This window comes from Ranitomeya variabilis, chromosome 2, assembly GCF_051348905.1.
Source record: "Ranitomeya variabilis isolate aRanVar5 chromosome 2, aRanVar5.hap1, whole genome shotgun sequence".
Lineage (NCBI taxonomy): Eukaryota > Metazoa > Chordata > Amphibia > Anura > Dendrobatidae > Ranitomeya > Ranitomeya variabilis.
Window position 1 is genome coordinate 693618303 of NC_135233.1, and position 20245 is coordinate 693638547.

Sequence of the window (20245 nt, forward strand, 5' to 3'; positions counted from 1 at the left end):
TATAAGACGACTTTTCCATATAAAATATGGAATTATGGTCATCTTATACGCCCAGTCATCTTATACGGCGTGTAGTTCCCAGGGTCTGAAGGAGAGGAGACTCTCCTTCAGGCCCTGGGATCCATATTCATGTTAAAAATAAAGAAAAAAAAAAAATATGTATATGCTCACCCTTCCGAGAAGCCTGGCTGTCACTGCTGCAAGCGTCTGCCTCCGTTCCTAAGAATTGCAGAGCATGAAGGACCCTTGATGACGTCACGGTCAGGTGACTGGCCTGTGATTGGTCCGTGACCGCTCATGTGACCAGTCACCTGACCGTGACGTCATCGAAGGTCCTTCACGCTCTGCAATTCTTAGGAACGGAGGCAGACGCTTGCAGTCGTGACAGCCAGGCTTCTCGGAAGGGTGAGTATATCCCTATTTTTAATTTTTATTCTTTATTTTTAACATGAATATGGATCCCAGGGCCTGAAGGAGAGTCTCCTCTCCTTCAGACCCTGGGAACATCCAGGATCGCTCCCTGCACATGCCGTACCTGGCGTATAAGACGACCCCCGACTTTTGGGACAATTTTTAGGGGTTAAAAAGTCGTCTTATACGCCGGAAAATACGGTAACTCAACTTGCTGTGTTTGGAGGAAGAGAAATGCTGCCTATGACCCAAAGAACACCGTCCCCACTGTCAAGCATGGAGGTGGAAACATTATGTTTTGGGGGTGCTTCTCTGCTAAAGGCACAAGACTACTTCACCGCATCAATGTGAGAATTGATGGAGCCATGTACCGTAAAATCCTGAGTGACAACCTCCTTCTCTCTGCCAGGACATTAAAAATGGGTCGTGACTGGGTCTTCCAGCAAGACAATAACCCAAAACATACAGCCAAGGCAATAAAGGAGTGGCTCAAAAAGAAGCACATTAAGGTCATGGAGTGGCCTAGCCAATCTCCAGATCTTAAACCCATAGAAATCTTATGAAGTGAGTTGAAGCTCAGAGTTGCCAAGCGACAGCCTCAAAATCTTAATGATTTAGTGATGATCTGCAAAGAGGAGTGGACCAAAATTCCTCCTGACATGTGTGCAAATGTCATCATCAACTACAAAAAGCATCTGACTGCTATGCTTGCCAACAAGGGTTTCACCACCAAGTATTAAGTCTTGTTTTCCAGAGGGATCAAATACTTATTTCTCACTGCAAATTGCAAATAAATTTGTATCATTTATACAATGTGATTTTCTGGATTATATTTTTGATATTCTATTTTTCAATGTTAAAATTAACCTACCCTTAAAATTATAGACTGTTCATGTCTTTGTCCGTGGGCAAACTTACAAAATCAGCAAGGGATCAAATACTTATTTCCCCCACTCTATGATCTTTTTATTTCTTATATGATACACTGCACTACTTATGTAGTGAGTAACTTTAGCAATGCACCCTAAAATGCAGATGATTAGGGACCTATAAATCAGATAATATTTCCATTATCTCCCCCCAGGAGCCTGGACTTTATATTTAATACAAAATTTTGTCACTTTCAGCTCAATTTAAAATGTTCCTGTCTGTTAGGCAGGCTAAGTGAATAGTTGATACTTTTCAGAGTTAATCTAATATGTAAGGACACAACTACTTGTTAAGGGTTTACTAGACTCTCATTCTACGTACTGAGCCAGGAGCAGCCACATCACACTGAAGAGAAGGCTGTAAAAGTGCTTTCCTATGTTTCAGTCTCTAACCTCCTCTTGCTGTTTTATAATCCACAGTAATCTCATTTATATAACTGCTTGCTTATAAAATGAAAGCTGGCGGCACTGATCTCACCTCTGTCGCAGGCTAAACAGTCACAATGGAGCAAATCAGGAGAAGGAAAAAATATAGTCAGACTGTACAAATCCTAGCTGATTTCAATTTTGATTCGAGTTCCCTTTTCTTAAAAGGGTTGTCCGGTCTAAAATGATGAGTCTGCAGTCACTCTGTGTGACTGCAGACTTATTAATCCCCCTAGTGCATGCACTGTGCGCTGTGAGGATTTGCCGGTTTCACAGCAGGGACAGGTGGCTTCGTACGCAGTTTGCATACTCCTGGACAGAGCCCGTCTGGTGGGCTCAGCCTCTCTCCATACACTTGTACTTAGCGAGGCTGTGACCACTAGACGGCAGCTCCCACTGGTTGGCCATGTCACTATACTGGGTGCTTAAAAAGTATAAAGATGGCTGACAGCACTCACTTATATAAGGCGCCTGTTCCAAGATGTACGGCCAAAAAATAATTTAAATCAGTCCTTATCCAAGCTATGACCCTATTGAGTCATATACTACTATAAGAGATTAATTACTATTAGTGCGTGCTTTTTTCTCTCTGTTTGCTGGCGTCTCCCAGGTAACTGGTCGGGGTTGCGGTCATGTGAGGCCGGCGGTGGGTGGTGCAGAAGCGCGTCACGTCGGGGCGTGGCCTCGTCCCGATCATGTGATCGGGCGCAGCCGTGACGTGGGGCGCTGATGCATATTCTCAGCCCCGGTGTCTGTGCCTGCGTCTCGTGGCCATTTCCTGATTGGCGAGTGCCGGTACGGATGTAAGTATGTTGTCCAATACAATGAATTAGATTGGAGAATAGGTTCCACAATTAATAGATCAAGAGCCAGGATTGGCCAAATTTGGAACTTGGCACCACTTTATCTGATTGGTAGGACCTTGGGAGGAAGTTTGATACATTGGCTAATGAATGCCATGACAACAGGGACGCAACATACAATCGCATGGAAACTGGGAGGTGAACACCACGAGTTTACATATCTGTTGTTTGAGTATTGCAGATATTCACACGGTGAAGAAATGTATTTATTCTACCTATATATACACAATTGTTTGATGTCTGTTATTTTTCGCTTTTAAAGTTGTATAGAAAGATAAAGAAAAATGGGTGGGCACTTAGTGGTGATTGGCTCCCTGCGTGGTGTCCACACTACTTAAGACAGCCCTATATACCATGTTTTATGCTTGAAAAAGACCGGCTGATCGGTCGAAACGTTGCTGTTTTTTACCATGGCTGAAATAAAGATTATTTTTATTGGACTATAAACACCTGTTTGGAGCGCTGTCCTTTTGCTTTGGAATTTATGCTATACCCAGGAGGGTTCCCTGGACTTGGAACAGGCGCCTTATATAAGTGAGTGCTGTCAGCCATCTTTATACTTTATATGCTGTATTGAACCCAGACTGACGTGCACCCAAGCTCATAATGGAAGCTGATACTATTGCAGAGAAGGGTGACTCTGATATTGCCATGACTTTTTCATACACTGACGATGATGCTGCACGGACATTGTCATGCTCTAATGTGGATATTGCATTTTTGAGTAAACTCACAAATGAGATGCTAAGAAGAAAGTGGGAGAATGAAAGGAGGAAATTAATTTCATCTGAGCTACATGCTATGACTTTGACAGAATATTTTAGAGCTAGGCGGGTCCCACGTTGATTACGCCCACATCTAAGGCCAACTCTGTTCCCTGAGAACATACAATTCTGCACAAAATTCAAAGCCATCTCCAATAAATACGCATTCGATATTATGTTGTTGAATATTGAATTTTTGAATAAAGAACTGGATATCATTAGAAAGAATATTGCTGACTGGGAGGAACAGCTAAAGACACAGCTGACAGTACAGGAATGGAGTTCCCTTAAAAACAAGACTGATGAAAACCTTACTAAATTTAGAGCCGATATTGAAACCACTAAAAGGACCAAGTGGTTTAGGGACATGGAGGACTATAAGACGGGCCGTGTGTTTTCTTGGCATAATAGTTCCGGTCAGTTTTCTAACACCAGGAGAGGGAGACCTTTGACATCCAGGAGACACAGAAGACCACAAGACAGGAAACACTCTAATTTTGGCTTCACTACGGCCGAATCAGACTCCACCGATGATTCCACTACGGTTGAAAATAAGGGGGCCCATTTTTTAGAGAAAACAAATCCAGGAGACGTGGTTGGAGAGGGGGCTGGAAACATAGGAGGTACAAGATCCAAGGAACAGAGACAAGTAAGGACAGTTACAATGAGAACGAGGAACGCGAAGAACAACCACTAATGGACCAAGGGTTGGTGGTAAATATTTCTTCTACTATACTATCTGAGACTGAACTTAAGTTGATATCCAAAGGACTATCCTTCTGCCCATCAAATAACCCAGATTGGTTTGAAATAGAAATAGATTTACAAGCTTTCTTTAGAAGATTAAGATTATCTGCTTATTTCTCTGAAAAAATGGTAGATACAGAGTTGGTTGCAATAGATCCCATACAAGGCTTTTCCTTAAAAGAATTGGGCCTATATAACAAAAGTACATTTCAACCTCCTATTAAGAACCATTTTATAGAATCTTATATAGAACTAATACAGAAAGAGATAGATAAATTAAAAAATAGTTATAAATCTCCTTTACATCAAAATATAACATCTATGGAGAGGAAAGCTTTGAGCAATCTGATGAATAATACTATGCTTACCATAAAAAGAGCAGATAAGGGTGGGGCAGTAGTTGTGATGGATAGCCTTAAATATAAAGCAGAGATCCTGAGACAACTGGATGATCATTTAGTATATGAGAAATTGTCCCAAAATCCTACTTTGAGATTCCAGAAGGAATTACAGCTTGTGATCAGTGACTCCCTAACCACGGGACTCATTGACCACAAGCTGTCTGAATTTTTGATTGTAGATACACCGGTTACACCAGTACTATATGTACTACCGAAAATTCATAAAGACTTGTCCAATCCCCCGGGTAGACCAATAGTCTCAGGGAGGGGGTCTCTATTCAATAAGACTGCTATTTTTTTGGACCGAGTGTTACGACCTTTTGCAGTGTCAGCAAAATCCTATATTAGAGACACTAATGATTTCCTTTGATAAAATTGAAGAGGTAATGGTGCCTGATGATGTCATTTTGGCATCATTTGATGTCACGTCACTATATACATCGATTGAACATGAAAAAGGCCTTGAAGCCGTCTCTGATGCGCTATCGGGCTCTGACGTGGCCCCGGAGTGTGCACAGCTTGTCCTCACACTGTTGGAGCTCATCCTCAGGAGGAATTATTTCCTCTTTGGGGATGAGTACTACCTTCAGTTGAGGGGTACCGCCATGGGGTCCAATGTGGCCCCAACTTACGCTAACATCTACATGGCGGTATTTGAGGACAGGTTTGTGTACAAGTCCAACCTCTGGCGCCACGTCAGAGCCTGGTGGCGCTATATTGACGATATTTTTGTGATATGGGATAGCAATCAGCCAGAATTGGAAGCCTTCCATCATGAGCTAAATGGGATATACTCAGAATTACAATTCACCCTTTCATGGTCAACTGTTCAAATACAATTTCTGGACACTCTGGTTTATAAAGAAGGTAATAGATTGAGGACAGACATTTTCATAAAAGAAACAACAGAAATTGCCTGTTGCTATATGATAGCAACCATCCAAGAAGAATGGTTGATTCACTCCCATGGAGTCAACTCCTAAGAGTACGCAGGATAGTATCCGATGAGAGCACAGTAAATCAGAGGTTGAATGAAATGTGCTCTAAATTTGTTAAAAGAGGATACCCTGATAAAAATGTCAATGACTTTAAGGCTAAGGCATCTAAACTTTCATGTGAAAATGTCAGAAAGAAATCCTCAAAAAAACAGAGCAGTGACAGAATTCCGTTTGTTTCAACTTTTAATCCAGTTAGCAACCGGATCAGTGGGATTATAAAAAAGCATTGGGCCCTTTTACAACGGGGCTTACCTCAAGTCTCTAATTTTAAATCATTCCCTATGATGTCATACAGAAGGGGGAAAAATTTAGGTGACAAATTGGTAAAATCAGATTTTGGCACATTAAAGAGGTCATATCAACAGACCCTAAGCGCACCAAGATATGGGAATTTCCCATGCCTTGGTTGTGCTAGTTGCAATAATTTACTTAAAGGAGATTCCTTTTACCATCCTTGTACTGGTAAGAAATTCCAGATAAAAGAAAGGTACACATGTGCTTCAAGTTTTGTCATCTACATGATTACCTGTCCCTGCGGGTTAGCATATATTGGAGAGACCACCACTGAAGTGAGGGCCCGTATTAGCAAACATAAAAGTACTATAAGAACGGGCCTCACGGAACTGCCAGTTCCTAAACATTTTCTGGAGAACAAACATCATGTGAACCAGCTAAGATTTAGAGCTATTGACAGTGTCCCTAGTCTGAGGAGAGGAGGAGATAGAGTAAGGTTACTTAAAACTAAAGAAATGAGATGGATCTATACCTTAGATACATTACAACCTAAAGGTTTAAATATAGAGTTTAATCTATCCGTATGTGCATCCAAATGAGCTGATGCCTTAAATAATCTCTCTCCCCTCAGAACATTGTCATCTTTGTAGTTTGTTTTTATCCTGTTTTTAATATATTTATATTTGTGTGTTTAATTATTATTTTTTTATCTTATAGATGGATAATGGATGAGACAGTCGGTGGACTAAAATATGTTGGATCATGATGGAATAAAGTGCAGGATTAGCACAATAGAGTATGATATAAATATATATGGCATCATGACTATAAATATACATGTTATGTGGCTTTAGTGATGTCTATACCCCGACTGTCCCATTAAATATGCCATCTGCGTTAGGTGTATTTGGGTTTTGGTTTACCCGGTTGGGTGCACTATTATTTTTTGTTATTGTTGTTTTTTTAAAACAGTTCGGTGGGGAATATCACCAGTTTCCGGTGATGTATGTTGCAGTGCGGCTATTTAAATATTGTATTGTCCTTCCAAGATGTACGGCCAAAAAATAATTTAAATCAGTCCTTATCCAAGCTATGACCCTATTGAGTCATATACTACTATAAGAGATGAATTACTATTAGTGCGTGCTTTTTTCTCTCTGTTTGCTGGCGTCTCCCAGGTAACTGGTCGGGGTTGCGGTCATGTGAGGCCAGCGGTGGGTGGTGCAGAAGCGCGTCACGTCGGGGCGTGGCCTCGTCCCGATCATGTGATCGGGCGCAGCCGTGACGTGGGGCGCTGATGCATATTCTCAGCCCCGGTGTCTGTGCCTGCGTCTCGTGGCCATTTCCTGATTGGCGAGTGCCGGTACGGATGTAAGTATGTTGTCCAATACAATGAATTAGATTGGAGAATAGGTTCCACAGTTAATAGATCAAGAGCCAGGATTGGCCAAATTTGGAACTTGGCGCCACTTTATCTGATTGGTAGGACCTTGGGAGGAAGTTTGATACATTGGCTAATGAATGCCATGACAACAGGGACGCAACATACAATCGCATGGAAACTGGGAGGTGAACACCACGAGTTTACATATCTGTTGTTTGAGTATTGCAGATATTCACACGGTGATGAAATGTATTTATTCTACCTATATATACACAATTGTTTGATGTCTGTTATTTTTCGCTTTTAAAGTTGTATAGAAAGATAAAGAAAAATGGGTGGGCACTTAGTGGTGATTGGCTCCCTGCGTGGTGTCCACACTACTTAAGACAGCCCTATATACCATGTTTTATGCTTGAAAAAGACCGGCTGATCGGTCGAAACGTTGCTGTTTTTTACCATGGCTGAAATAAAGATTATTTTTATTGGACTATAAACACCTGGTTGGAGCGCTGTCCTTTTGCTTTGGAATTTATACTATACTGGGTGCTGTCTCTCTCTATACAAGGGTATGTAGCGAGGTCGCACCCACTCTGGCTGTGAGTATGCCTAACGAATATGAATGGTTCCGGCTTAGAAACCAGTAAATTCTCACACTGTATGTGTTGGGAGGATTCATGTCAGCAGTCACACAGAATGACTGCAGATTTATCAATTTAGCAACCCTTTTAAGAAGTCAGAGCTCTCATCACTAAATAAGAGAGGAATTGTTCATATTTTTTATATTTGACCCCTTATTACTTCATGAGATTTTCCAGGAAGATGACAGGTTCTTTTTAACATATTCAATTCCAACATCTCAACAATTGAGCAAAACTTGGCGCTTCCAAATAAACAGGTAGAAGTATCAAGCTACACAAAATAGCCGTTGCCTATACTGCATATTGCCAAATTCCTATGCCTGATTTATTCACTTTTATGGATTAAAAATAAAGATGAAGAAAGCATTGCATATTGTGAGTGCCCCTTGACTTTCTACTGTTGGGCAATTTCCAACATTCGATGGCATTAACTTCTATGTAATGTGAACAAATTCTTACAGTAACAGCTAACCAGTTACGACTGATTTGATGAACCAGGCACTTTATAGTTAAACTTAGGTAGTATTTATCATAAATCCAACATGTAAGGTGGGGAGAAAAGTATTTAGTCAGCCACCAATTGTACAAGTTCTCCCAATCAAAAACATAAGAGAGGCCTGTAATTGACATCATAGGTAGACCACAACTATGAGAGTCAAAATGAGAAAACAAATCCAGAGAATCACCTTGTCTGATTTGTCTGATTTGGCAAGATTTATTTTGCAAATTATGGAGGAAAATAAGTATTTGGTCACCTAAAAACATGCAAGATTTCTGGCTCTCACAGACCTGTAACTTCTTCTTTAAGAGGCTCCTCTGTCCTCCAGTCATTAACTGTAGTAATAGTACCTGTTTGAACTTGTTATCAGTATAAAAGACACCTGTCCACAACCTCAAACAGTCACACTCCAAACTTTACTATGGTGAAGACCAAAGAGCAGTCGAAGGACACAAGAAACAAAATTGTAGCCCTGTACCAGGCTGGGAAGATTGAATCTGCAATAGGCGAGCAGCTTGGTGTGATGAAGTCAACTGTGGAGGCAATAATAAGAAAATGGAAGACATACAAGACCACTGATATTCTCCCTCGATCTGTGGCTCCATGCACCCTATGGGGTAAAAATGATCACAAGAACAGTGAGCAAAAATCCCAGAACCACACGAGGGACCTAGTGAATGACCTGCATAGAGCTGGCACCACCGTAACAAAGGCTACCATTAGTAACACACTATGCCACCAGGGACTCAAATCCTGCAGTGCCAGACATGTCCCCCTGCTTAAGCCAGTACATGTTGGGGCCCATCTGAAGTTTGCTAGAGAGCATTTGGATTATCCAGAAGAGTATTGGGAGAATATCATATGGTCTGGTGAAACCAAAGTAGAACTGTTTGGTAGAAAAAAAACTTGTTGTGTTTGGAGGAGACAGAATGCTGAGTTGCATCCAAAGAACACCATACCTACTGTGAAGCATGGGGGTGGCAACATCATGCTTTGGGGATGTTTCTCTGCAAAGGGACCAGGACGACTGATCTGTGTACATAAAAGAATGAATGGGGCCATGTATCTTGAGATTTTGAGTGTAAACCTCTTTCCATCAGCAAGGGCATTGAAGATGAAATGTGGATGGGTCTTTCAAGCACACCGCCAGGGCAATGAAGGAGTGGCTTCGTAAGAAGCATATGAAGGTCCTAGAGTTGCGTAGCCAGTCTCCAGTTCTCAACCCCATAGAAAAGCTTTGGAGAGAATTGAAAGTCCATGTTGCCCAGCAACAGGCCCAAAATATCACTGCTCTAGAGGAGATCTGCATGGAGGAATGGGCCAACATACCACCAACAGTGTGTGCCAACCTTGTGAAGACTTACAGAAAACGTTTGACCCCTGTCATTGCCAACAAAGGATATATAACAAAATATTGAGATGAACTTTTGTTAATGACCCAAATACTTATTTTCCACCATAATTTGCAAAATAAATCTTGCCAAGTTGATTTTCTGGATTTGTTTTCTCATTTTTATTCTTATAGTTGTGGTGTACCTATGATGTCAATTACAATCCTCTCTCATCTTTTTAAGTGGGAGAACTTGCACAATTGGTGGCTGACTAAATACTTTTTTTCCCCACTGTATGTACCATACCACTAGCGATTCTCTATCCTACATGCGTCTCCTAAGTGCAATCTGTGTATCTAAGGAAGGTCTAAGATATTGACTGAATTGCTGTATAATACTCATGTATGCTGGATTACTAATAAATATCACCCCAATTTAACAACAGAGTGCCCAGTTCTTTCAACCTACTATAAGCGTTAGGACCCTACTAGAGCACCTTCTACTCAGATGTGCCGTGATCCACACACAATCTGTTTACACTGTCATGAACATAGCCTATATAGCGTATACTGTATTTATAAGAAAAGTTGAGCTAAATGACAACCTGAACATATACAACTGTACGCCATATTGCTGGACATAGCCATTTTAGGTTATACATTTTATGGCATGATCCCTTTATATTAAATCATCATAATCAACATAATAGTCAATTATGGTTTTGAATACACTTAATAAAGGTATGCCACCTTTTCCAAAAAAAGCACAAAATTGCTCTTTTCTCTTTTATGGTCTGTGTATGAGGTCAGATTACATATGAGGCGCATTTCCAAAGATATACAAGATATGATCCTATTACACAATTTTTCACTTAATTGGTTTAATTACATTGGTTTAATTACTGACAGATTTTCCATTTTTTTGTTAAACCTTGAGAGCACTATTATTTTCCATTGTCAACAAACAGCTTATGCTGCTTAGTCTGTATGACCTGTGTTAGATTTGTGTTCTACTTTGGTCTTAAAGTATATAATTATTTTTATCTTAATTGGTTGTTTCTGCTCTGGTAAAACAATATATGTCCTTAATTTATTCATTAGAAATAAAACATGCTCCCTGCGACAATATGATTCAAATATGGCAGGGAAATCATGTTTATTTTATTGTTAACCTCAGTGTTATACATGGAATAAATCACTAATTGTAATAACCTACTAAAACTGGTGCAAATTGCTAACATTATTTATGACTAATATAATTTTGTGAAAAAGGCTATTGTGCATCACTTGTATATTAGAAACATTATACTTTCGGCATCACTGAAGCTAAGCATTTTTGTATCATATTTCTGGTTGGTGACCAGCCTCGATTGGTGCCCTTTCTGACAAAATAATAACTCTGTTTCTAATCTCATAACCTCTATATTAGCATTCAAATCAATATTTATAATGTAGAACCTGAAACCCATGGCGTGTTCACACGATGCGATTGTTTTTTTCTGCAATATTCCAAAATTGTTTGGCAAAATTGCGGCAAAAAAAGCAGTGAAATTTCTTTGGGTGAGTATGGCCGAAAGACTCCTATTCCACAGCCACTTTATAATAGACAACTCAAGATAATTTTACTTATGGATTATTACTAGTGATGAGCGAATACACTCGTTACTCGAGATTTCTCGAGCATGCTCGGGGGTCCTCCGAGTATTTTTTAGTGCTCGGAGATTTAGTTTTTCTTGCCGCAGCTGAATGATTTACATCTGTTAGTCAGCATAAGTACATGTGGGGGTTGCCTGGTTGCTAGGGAATCCCCACATGTACTCATGCTGGCTAACAGATGTAAATCATTCAGCTGCTGCAAGAAAAACTAAATCTCCGAGCACTAAAAAATACTCGGAGGACCCCCGAGCATGCTCGAGAAATCTCGAGTAACGAGTATATTCGCTCATCACTAAGTGATGTTGGAAAAATGCCTTGCTGCTTTATCTCCTCTACTCTCACAGATGGTAATTACAAGTATTATTCATATTTCTGGGGGTATCTAGTGTTACACAATTACAAAATGAATTTGTGACATTCTTTATAAATATAATATTGATGTGATTGCTGAGTAAGTTATATTGCACTTTTTAGATGCTCCCAAAAAATGAATATGCTGAAGAAACTCTCCTATTAGAAAACCAGAAAGACAGTCTGCAAACATGCAGTGAAAATGACTTAAAGAGTGCAACACCCAGCAAAGGTAATCTTACCTTAAAATGATTGTTTTTATATTAATTACATCTGTAAAATTGTTGGTGTTTCTTTAAGTATCAATTTATTGCATCATATATCAAAAATAGGTAGCAATAAATTTATTAGACCATATTTAGATATGGCAGATTTGTTGTGGCTTTTCATGTGTATTTTGTACATGGATCTCCATGAGAGACTATCCCTAGAGCTTATTTTAAATGAAAAGGGACATTACCAGTGTGAGACTTGTAATGACTGACAGTTATAATTATCATTACAAACACATCTACACCTGAAGGCGTCCTTTCATAGTGCTGTCAGCTCTGCAGCAGTGTTGTGTCTGATTACATCTAACACTTCTTCAGCTTCCATCTCGCGACATCTAACACTTCTTCAGCGTCCATCTCACGGGCAGTCAATGTGGGGAAAGGGACTACAGCAGAACTTTTTCTCATTGCAAACATATCTGCAGGAGTAGTTATCCTCTCACGGTGCTCTTATGCTAGGTTCACATTAGTGTTTCTGTGAGCAGCGTATCATCTGCATGTGCAAACGCATGCCAAAACGCATGCAAACACATGCTTATGCCTCGGCATCATCTTACGCATGATGCAAAAAAAACGCTGTGTGTGCATGCGTTTAAATGCCTTGTGGCATGTGTTTGTGTTGTTTATGTGCATGTTAGAGGTGGTGTCATCATTTCCTGGACGTGCGCAGTCTGAAGTACGCATGTGTATCGAACACATGGGTACGCATGTCCTTGCGTACCAATGCGTTTCCATAGACAGTAATGCACTTTTTTTATGCACTCATTCGCAATCATCCACATGCGCATAATTGTGCAATATTTGACACCTCAAAAAATGCAACATGCTGCGCTTGCCGGACACCGTCACACACCGCATGCATGGGTACACATCCGCATACAAACGCATGCTAACGCATGTCCCTGCGTACACCATGTTAAAGATATGTACGCATGACGCATGAGGATCTATGCGGATCATATGCTGCGCACAGATATGCTAATGTGAACCTGGCCTTAGCTGTGCCTCAGCCCCCAAACTGGTTGTCTGTGAGACCTTAATGTCTCATTTAGATATAATGAAAACATGGACCTCTCTGGAATAAGACATCGTATTTCAGATATCAAGGTATCATTTTATTCAAATTTCAACCTACGTGCCCATATAGATGGCCTAGGAGGGATGATCTACCTAACAGATTCCTTTAAAATTTTTCATAAATGTTGGTTGAAGTTCTTTGTTCAACTGAAGCCCGGGAAGTCCACTTTTTTGCAAATTTCACTTTTTACAAGATATTTGTATAAAACATCCCATTGCCCTTCTTTTTCTCTTTAATTTCTCTAGTACTTCTCACATACACCATGTTCCAAATTGTAATGCAAATGATATTTTTCTTGGATTTTCTTAAATGGTTGGTGCAAATGACAGTCAGTCTAATAAAAGTCATCACTTGTTAGAGTATACATCGGATTTTATTGAAGAAACCTCCCAATGATAAAAATATAATCTCCAAAATGAATAAAAACTCAAAATGCACTGTTCCAAATTATTAGGCGCAGTAGAATTTCTAAACATTTGATATGTTTTAAAGAACTGAAACTGCTCATTTGTGGAATTTGCAGCATCAGGAGGTCACATTCACTGAACAAAAAAGCTATTTAACTCCAAAACATCCTAACAGGCCAAGTTACATGTTCACATAGGAACCCTCCCACCTTCACAATTCTTGCATCCATTGAACTTGTGAGTTTTTGGAGAGTCTCTGCTTGTATTTCTTAGCATGATGTCAGAATAGCTTTCCTTTAATTAGAATTACCTGGAAAACTATTTATGACATGTGTTTAAGATTGATTTCAGTGATCCATTGAGCCCTGAGACACAATACCATCCACGAGTTTATTTAAATCCTATTTGCATAATAATTTGGAACACAGTGTACAGTGGATACGGAAAGTATTGAAACCCCTTTAAATTTTCACTCTTTGTTTCATTGCAGCCATTTAGTAAATTCAAAAAAGTTCATTTTTTTCTCATTAATGTACACTCTGCACCCCATCTTGACTAAAAAAAAACAGAAATGTAGAAATTTTTGGAAATTTTTAAAAATAGAAAAACTGAAATATCACATGGTCATAAGTAGTGTTGAGCATTCCGATACCGCAAGTATCGGGTATCGGCCGATATTTGGGGTATCGGAATTCTGATACCGAGATCCGATACTTTTGTTGTATCAGGAATCGGTATCGGGATCGATATAATGTGTAAAATAAAGAATTAAAATAAAAAATATTGATATACTCACCTCTCCGACGCAGCCTGCACCTTACCGAGGGAACCGGCAGCCTTCTTTGCTTAAAATGCGCGCGTTTACTGCCTTCCGTGACGTCACGGCTTCTGATTGGTCGCGTGCCGCCCATGTGACCGCGACGCGACCAATCACAGCAAGCCGTGACGTAATTTTCAGGTCCTGAATGCCTAATTCTAGGCATTCAGGACCTGAAAATTACGTTACGGCTTGTGATTGGTCGCGTCGCGGTCACATGGGCGGCACGCGACCAATCAGAAGCCGTGACGTCACGGAAGGCAGTAAACGTGCGCATTTTAAGCAAAGAAGGCTGCCGGTTCCCTCGATAAGGTGCAGGCTGCGTCGGAGAGGTGAGTATATCAATATTTTTTATTTTAATTATTTATTTTACACATTAATATGGATCCCAGGGCCTGAAGGAGAGTTTCCTCTCCTTCAGACCCTGGGAACCATCAGGGATGCCGTCCGATACTTGAGTCCCATTGACTTGTATTGGTATCGGGTATCGGTATCGGATTAGATCCGATACTTTGCCGGTATCGGACGATACTTTCCGATACCGATACTTTCAAGTATCGGACGGTATCGCTCAACACTAGTCATAAGTATTCAGACCCTTTGCTCAGTATTGAGTAGAAGCACCCTTTTGAGCTAATACAGTTATGAGTCTTCTTGGGAATGATGCAAGTGCAGCGCCCCAGAGTCCTGGTCCTTGCAGTGATGTCATTCTTCCACCAGGGGGAGTGATATTACGTCTGATGGCAATAAAGGAGATCTTCCTACCAGGTATCACAAACCATACACTACACTTCACACTTCAGACCACCAGGGGGAGCCTTGCTCCTATCTACTAGGGCACTCCTCACAGACGGGTAAAACTGGTGGGCTGGATAGAAAGTTAGAGAGACGCTGGCTGGGCTTTGCCCAGGCAACACCTGTCAGGCAGACAGGGGGAAAGGAGGAACATGTGAGCTGCAGACAGAGGGTCCCTGTCAGGGGTGGGATCCTGACAGAGGCCTAGCGAGACAGAAAGCTACGGACCTGCGCCTGCCCCACGTGCGGCAGCATCCTAAGAAAGGACACGAAGAGAATTGTATTGTAGAGAGTGAGAAACGAAGTCACAGCACAAGGAGAAATCACCGGAAGGAGTTCTGCCCTGAAATAGGCTGCCTCCTTCTGAGGCGCATAGCCGGTGGCCGGAACACCGAGGGAGTAATTGACTCTACGCATTACTTCATAGGCCGGCAGGACAGTCAATTCCAAGTTGGCTGCCCGACCTTAATACCTAAGAAGACACAGTGGCAACTTGTGGGGGTCGGGGCGTCTCTAGGGTCCCTATAAACAAGCCTCAGGCCATCAGTCATATGGGTTTGTCCTATCCATACCATCTGGGGGACAAAGAGGAAGAAATAACATCTAGAACATCTACAAGAGTTGTGAGGACTAGGGTTGAGCGACCTTAACTTTTATAGGATCGGGTCGGGTTTCACGAAACCCGACTTTCTCAAAAGTCGGGTCGAGTGAAATCGGCCGATCCTATAAAAAAGTCGGGGTCGGGGTCGGCCGAAACACGAAACCCAATGCACTGCAATGGGATACTATGGTTCCCAGGGTCTGAAGGAGAGGAAACTCTCCTTCAGGCCCTGGGATCCATATTTAAGTGTAAAATAAAGAATTAAAATAAAAAATATTGATATACTCACCTGTCCGGCGGCCCCTGCAACTTACCGAGGGAACCGGCGGCCTGCTTTGGTTAAAATGAGCGCGTCCAGGGCCTTCTGTGACGTCACGGCTTTGTGATTGGTCGCGACAGCCCATGTGACCGCCATGCGACCAATCACAAGCCGCGGACGTCATTCTCAGGTCCTAAATTCCTAGAATTCTAAATTCTAGGAATTTAGGACCTGAGAATGACGTCCGCGGCTTGTGATTGGTCGCGTGGCGGTCACATGGGCCGTCGCGACCAATCACAAAGCCGTGACGTCATCTTAAGGTCCTTCACGCGCTGATTCTTAGGAAGGAAGGCTGCCGGAAAGAAGCAGGGAGCGTCCGAGGGTGAGTATATTCCTATTAGGTATATACTCACCCTCGGCTTCTTTCCGGCAGCCTTCCTTCCTAAGAATCAGCGCGTGAAGGACCTTAAGATGACGTCACGGCTTTGTGATTGGTCGCGACGACCCATGTGACCGCCACGCGACCAATCACAAGCCGTGACGTCACCGCAGGCCATTCACGCGCTGATTCTTAGGAAGGAAGGCTGTCGGTTAGTACCAGGGCGCGTCAGAGGGTGAGTATATCAATATTTTTTATTTTGATTCTTTATTTTACACTTAAATATGGATTCCGATACCGATTCCCGATATCGCAAACATATCGGAACTCGGTATCGGAATTCCGATCCCAGATTCAGAAGATCGCCGACCTCATGGCCGACCCCACACAGGGGTCGGGTTTCATGAAACCCGACTTTGCCAAAAGTCGGCGACTTCTGAAAATGGCCGACCCGTTTCGCTCAACCCTAGTGAGGACCTTACTGAGTTGCTCAGCAGGGAGGGACTACAACTCACAGGTGCTAGTAGGAAGGCTACTGATTTCCACCTGGATATGGGGACTCTGGATTTGCCATCGGACCGGCCGGACTCTGCCTACCCTGTGGTCTGTACCCTGGACTGTGGATGCTGAAGTCTTCAGTAAAAGGTAAAGAGACTGCAACCTTGTGTCCTCGTTATTCCCTGTGCCTTACATCGTCCACCATCACATCTACACTTCTGGGAAGCCCTGGGGATACACTTCACGTGTGGGAAGGTATACCATCTAGCTGCCGTCACATCACCCCAGTGGACCCCTAAGCAGCGTCGGTCACCCTGACCGAATACCACAGGTGGCGTCACAAACTTCCCCTTCAAAGACCTTTTCTAAAACCATAAAAACTCTATCCCTTTATTGGACGCCCCTCAAAGGGCCACGGACCGGGTCGGGCCACCGTGACATCCCTACCGAACCGAAGGACCCGGTGCCGAGTACCCCATTGCCCTTAACGTGGGGGCGCTCCACAACAACTTTTTCACACCTGGATTTGGGAGTATTCTGCCATTCTTCCTTGCAGATTCTGTCCAGTTCCGTCAGGTTGGATGGTGATCGTTGGTGGACAGCCATTTTCAGGTCTCTCCAAAGATGCTCAATTGGGTTTAAGTCAGGGATCTGGCTGGGCCAGTCAAGAATGGTCACAGAGTTTTTCTGAAGCCACTCCTTTGTTATTTTAGCTGTGTGCTTAGGGTCATTGTCTTGTTGGAAGGTGAACCTTCGATCAAGTCTGAGGTCCAGAGCACTCTGGAAGAGGTTTTCATCCAGGATATCTCTGTACTTGGCCATGTTCATGTTTCCTTCAATGACAAACAGCCATCCTATTCCTGCAGATAAAAAAACAGCCATAGCATGATGCTGCCACCAGCATGTTTCACTATTGGGATTGTATTGGGCAGGTGATGAGCAATGCCTGGTTTTCTCCACATATACCGCTTAGAATTATCACCAAGAAGGTCTATCTTCATTTCATCAGACCAGATAGTCTTATTTCTCATAGTCTGGGAGTCCTTCATGTACTCTTTAACAAACGCTATGCAGGATTTCATATGTCTTGCACTGAGGAGAGGCTCCCGTTTGGCCACTCTGCCATAAAGGCCTGACTGGTGGAGGGCTGCAGTGATAGTTGACTTTGTGGAACTTTCTCCCATCTCCCTACTGCATCTCTGGAGTTCAGCCACAGTGATCTAGGGGTTCTTCTTTACCTCTCTCATCAAGGCTCTTCTCCCACGATTGCTCAATGTGGCTGGATGGCCAGGTCTAGGAAGACTTCTGGTGATCCCAAACTTCTTCCATTTAGGGATTATGGAGGCCCCTGTGCTCTTAGGAACCTTGAGTACTGCAGAAATTCTTTTGTAACCTTGGCCAGATCTGTGCCTTGCCACAATTCTGTCTCTGAGCTCCTTGGCCAGTTCATTTGATCTCATGATTCTCATTTGCACCAATTTGATTGGTCATTTGCACTGTGAGCTGTAAGGTCTTATATAGACTTCCAAATTAAGTCCTATCAGTTTAATTAAAAACAGCTGGATTCCAATGAAGGAGTAGATCCATCTCAAGCAGGATCACAAGGAAATGGACAGCAAAGTACTGCAGTGCGCAGGCGCCTGGCCTCTCTGACCTTTCCCGGCGCCTGCGCACTGCAGTACTTTGCTCTGCCCTCAACATGGCAGACAAAGTACGCCTGCGCCGCAGCTGCGGCAAGAAGACATGAAGAGGACGTCATCGCATGAAGATAGGAGGCACTGGACCGGATCGCGACGCCCATCAGACCCAAACAGAACCGGGACCGCCCTTGGGTGAGTAAAATATAACCTTTATTTCTCATCTTTCAGGTTACATTGAGGGCTTATCTACAGCATTACAGAATGCTGTAGATAAGCCCCTGATGCCGGTGGCCGCAGCTCATATACGATTTTGGGGGTGACAGGCTCCCTTTAACATTTTCTCTGGTGTCAGTGTTATGATATTTTTATGCACATGTTCCATTCTTTTATTTAAAATCTAACTAAAATACTTTTTATTATTGAAAATCTGAGAGCTATAAAATGGATTTACGAGCCAGCCCAACTGCATGCTTCATTGCCTTTTTGAATTTGTACATGTAATATCAGACAAGCGCCTTATGCATAATGCCATATTACATTTCTGGGTTGTATAATAATTCCTCATAGACTTCAATGGATTTATACTCTGCTTTCCTGTGACTTTGACTCTACATGGAAGCAAGCAAAGGTAATTTCTCACAGATTAATGTTGGAAACCAAGTGTATGAAACGATGTGTCAGGGTCTATCACAGTGATCAAAATGAACCAATAAGAAAAACTTTTTTTGCGGTCTCCGTTTTTCCATGAATAATAATGATCGCAACACTGGGGTCGGTAAAAACCAAACCAAATCATGTTCTCTGGGGTCTCAGCTACCCCCGGTAGACTAGACCCTGGAGAATTTCTGATGTTGGGGGGGGTGCTATAACCTTATTTCTCAACGTCATTAAAAAGTGGCGCTGAGAAATAAGTACCCTTAACTGCCACTGTTAAAAGGCATATCGGCGGTCATTATGGGGTTAGTTTTTGGAATTCGAGGCAAGGATAGAAGTCACCATCTTCCTTTTTTCACAAAGAAAAATCTGGCAGCGACAGGGAAGGAAGGACATAATTTGGCATCAGGGATAAGATTAATTGCACAATCATAAGGACGATGGGGAGGCAGTATCTGCACCTCTTTTTCCAAGAACATATTTCCGAAGTCCTTCAGGTACCCCGGCAGACCCTTCAGACAAGTGGAGCATATTTGTACAGATTTTAGACATTTCTTGAAACAAATTTCCTTCTGACACCAATCAACAACAGGATTGTGAATAAGTAGCCATGGAAGCTATATTACCAACCCAGCAGGTAAATTATCCAAAACAAAATAAGAGATGGATTCAGAGTGAAGTGCTCCCTCTTGGAGCTTGAAATTCGCTGTTACCCCCTTGACCAAAATCCGGGCTAACGGTGTCTTGTCAATGGTAAAAATTTGAAAGGGTCTTTCTAAACGAACTGTCTCTAATCCTAGCTTTAGAACCAGTCTTGAATCAATAAAGTTAGCAGCAGATCCTCAGTCAATAAATGACAATAATACTTGGTCCTTGAAGGATAGAACTGTATTCATCAGTACTTTATCAGAGGAAGAGAAAGGTATTTGGGAGTCTGGATGACCTCCTCAGCCATCCCCCAGATTCAGACATTCTCCCAATGGTTTGCTTGCACGAGGACAAGTTGGGCTATTCTTGTGAAAATGTTCAGTGAGATCACAGTACAGTCTCTTTACAACATCAAGACTGACAACTCTAACTTCCAATGATTTCATCTATGATAAATGGACCTGCTCAGGGGAAGTATAGCAAGAAGCCTGCTGTTCACCACGTCTCTCACAGATTTCTGCGGTCCATTCGTATGGCCTAGGTCATAGCCTCTGTCAGACATTCCA

At 42.1% G+C, this 20245-nt stretch overlaps 1 protein-coding gene across 1 annotated transcript in view; it reads left to right on the forward strand.

The window, feature by feature from the left end:
• Nucleotides 1–20245, forward strand: part of THEMIS (thymocyte selection associated) — a 109672-nt gene that overhangs the window by 44727 nt on the left and 44700 nt on the right. The window contains exon 5 of the mRNA XM_077289408.1: nt 11755–11863. Coding sequence (XP_077145523.1) covers nt 11755–11863 — 109 coding nt within the window. The remainder of the gene's footprint in view (nt 1–11754; nt 11864–20245) is intronic.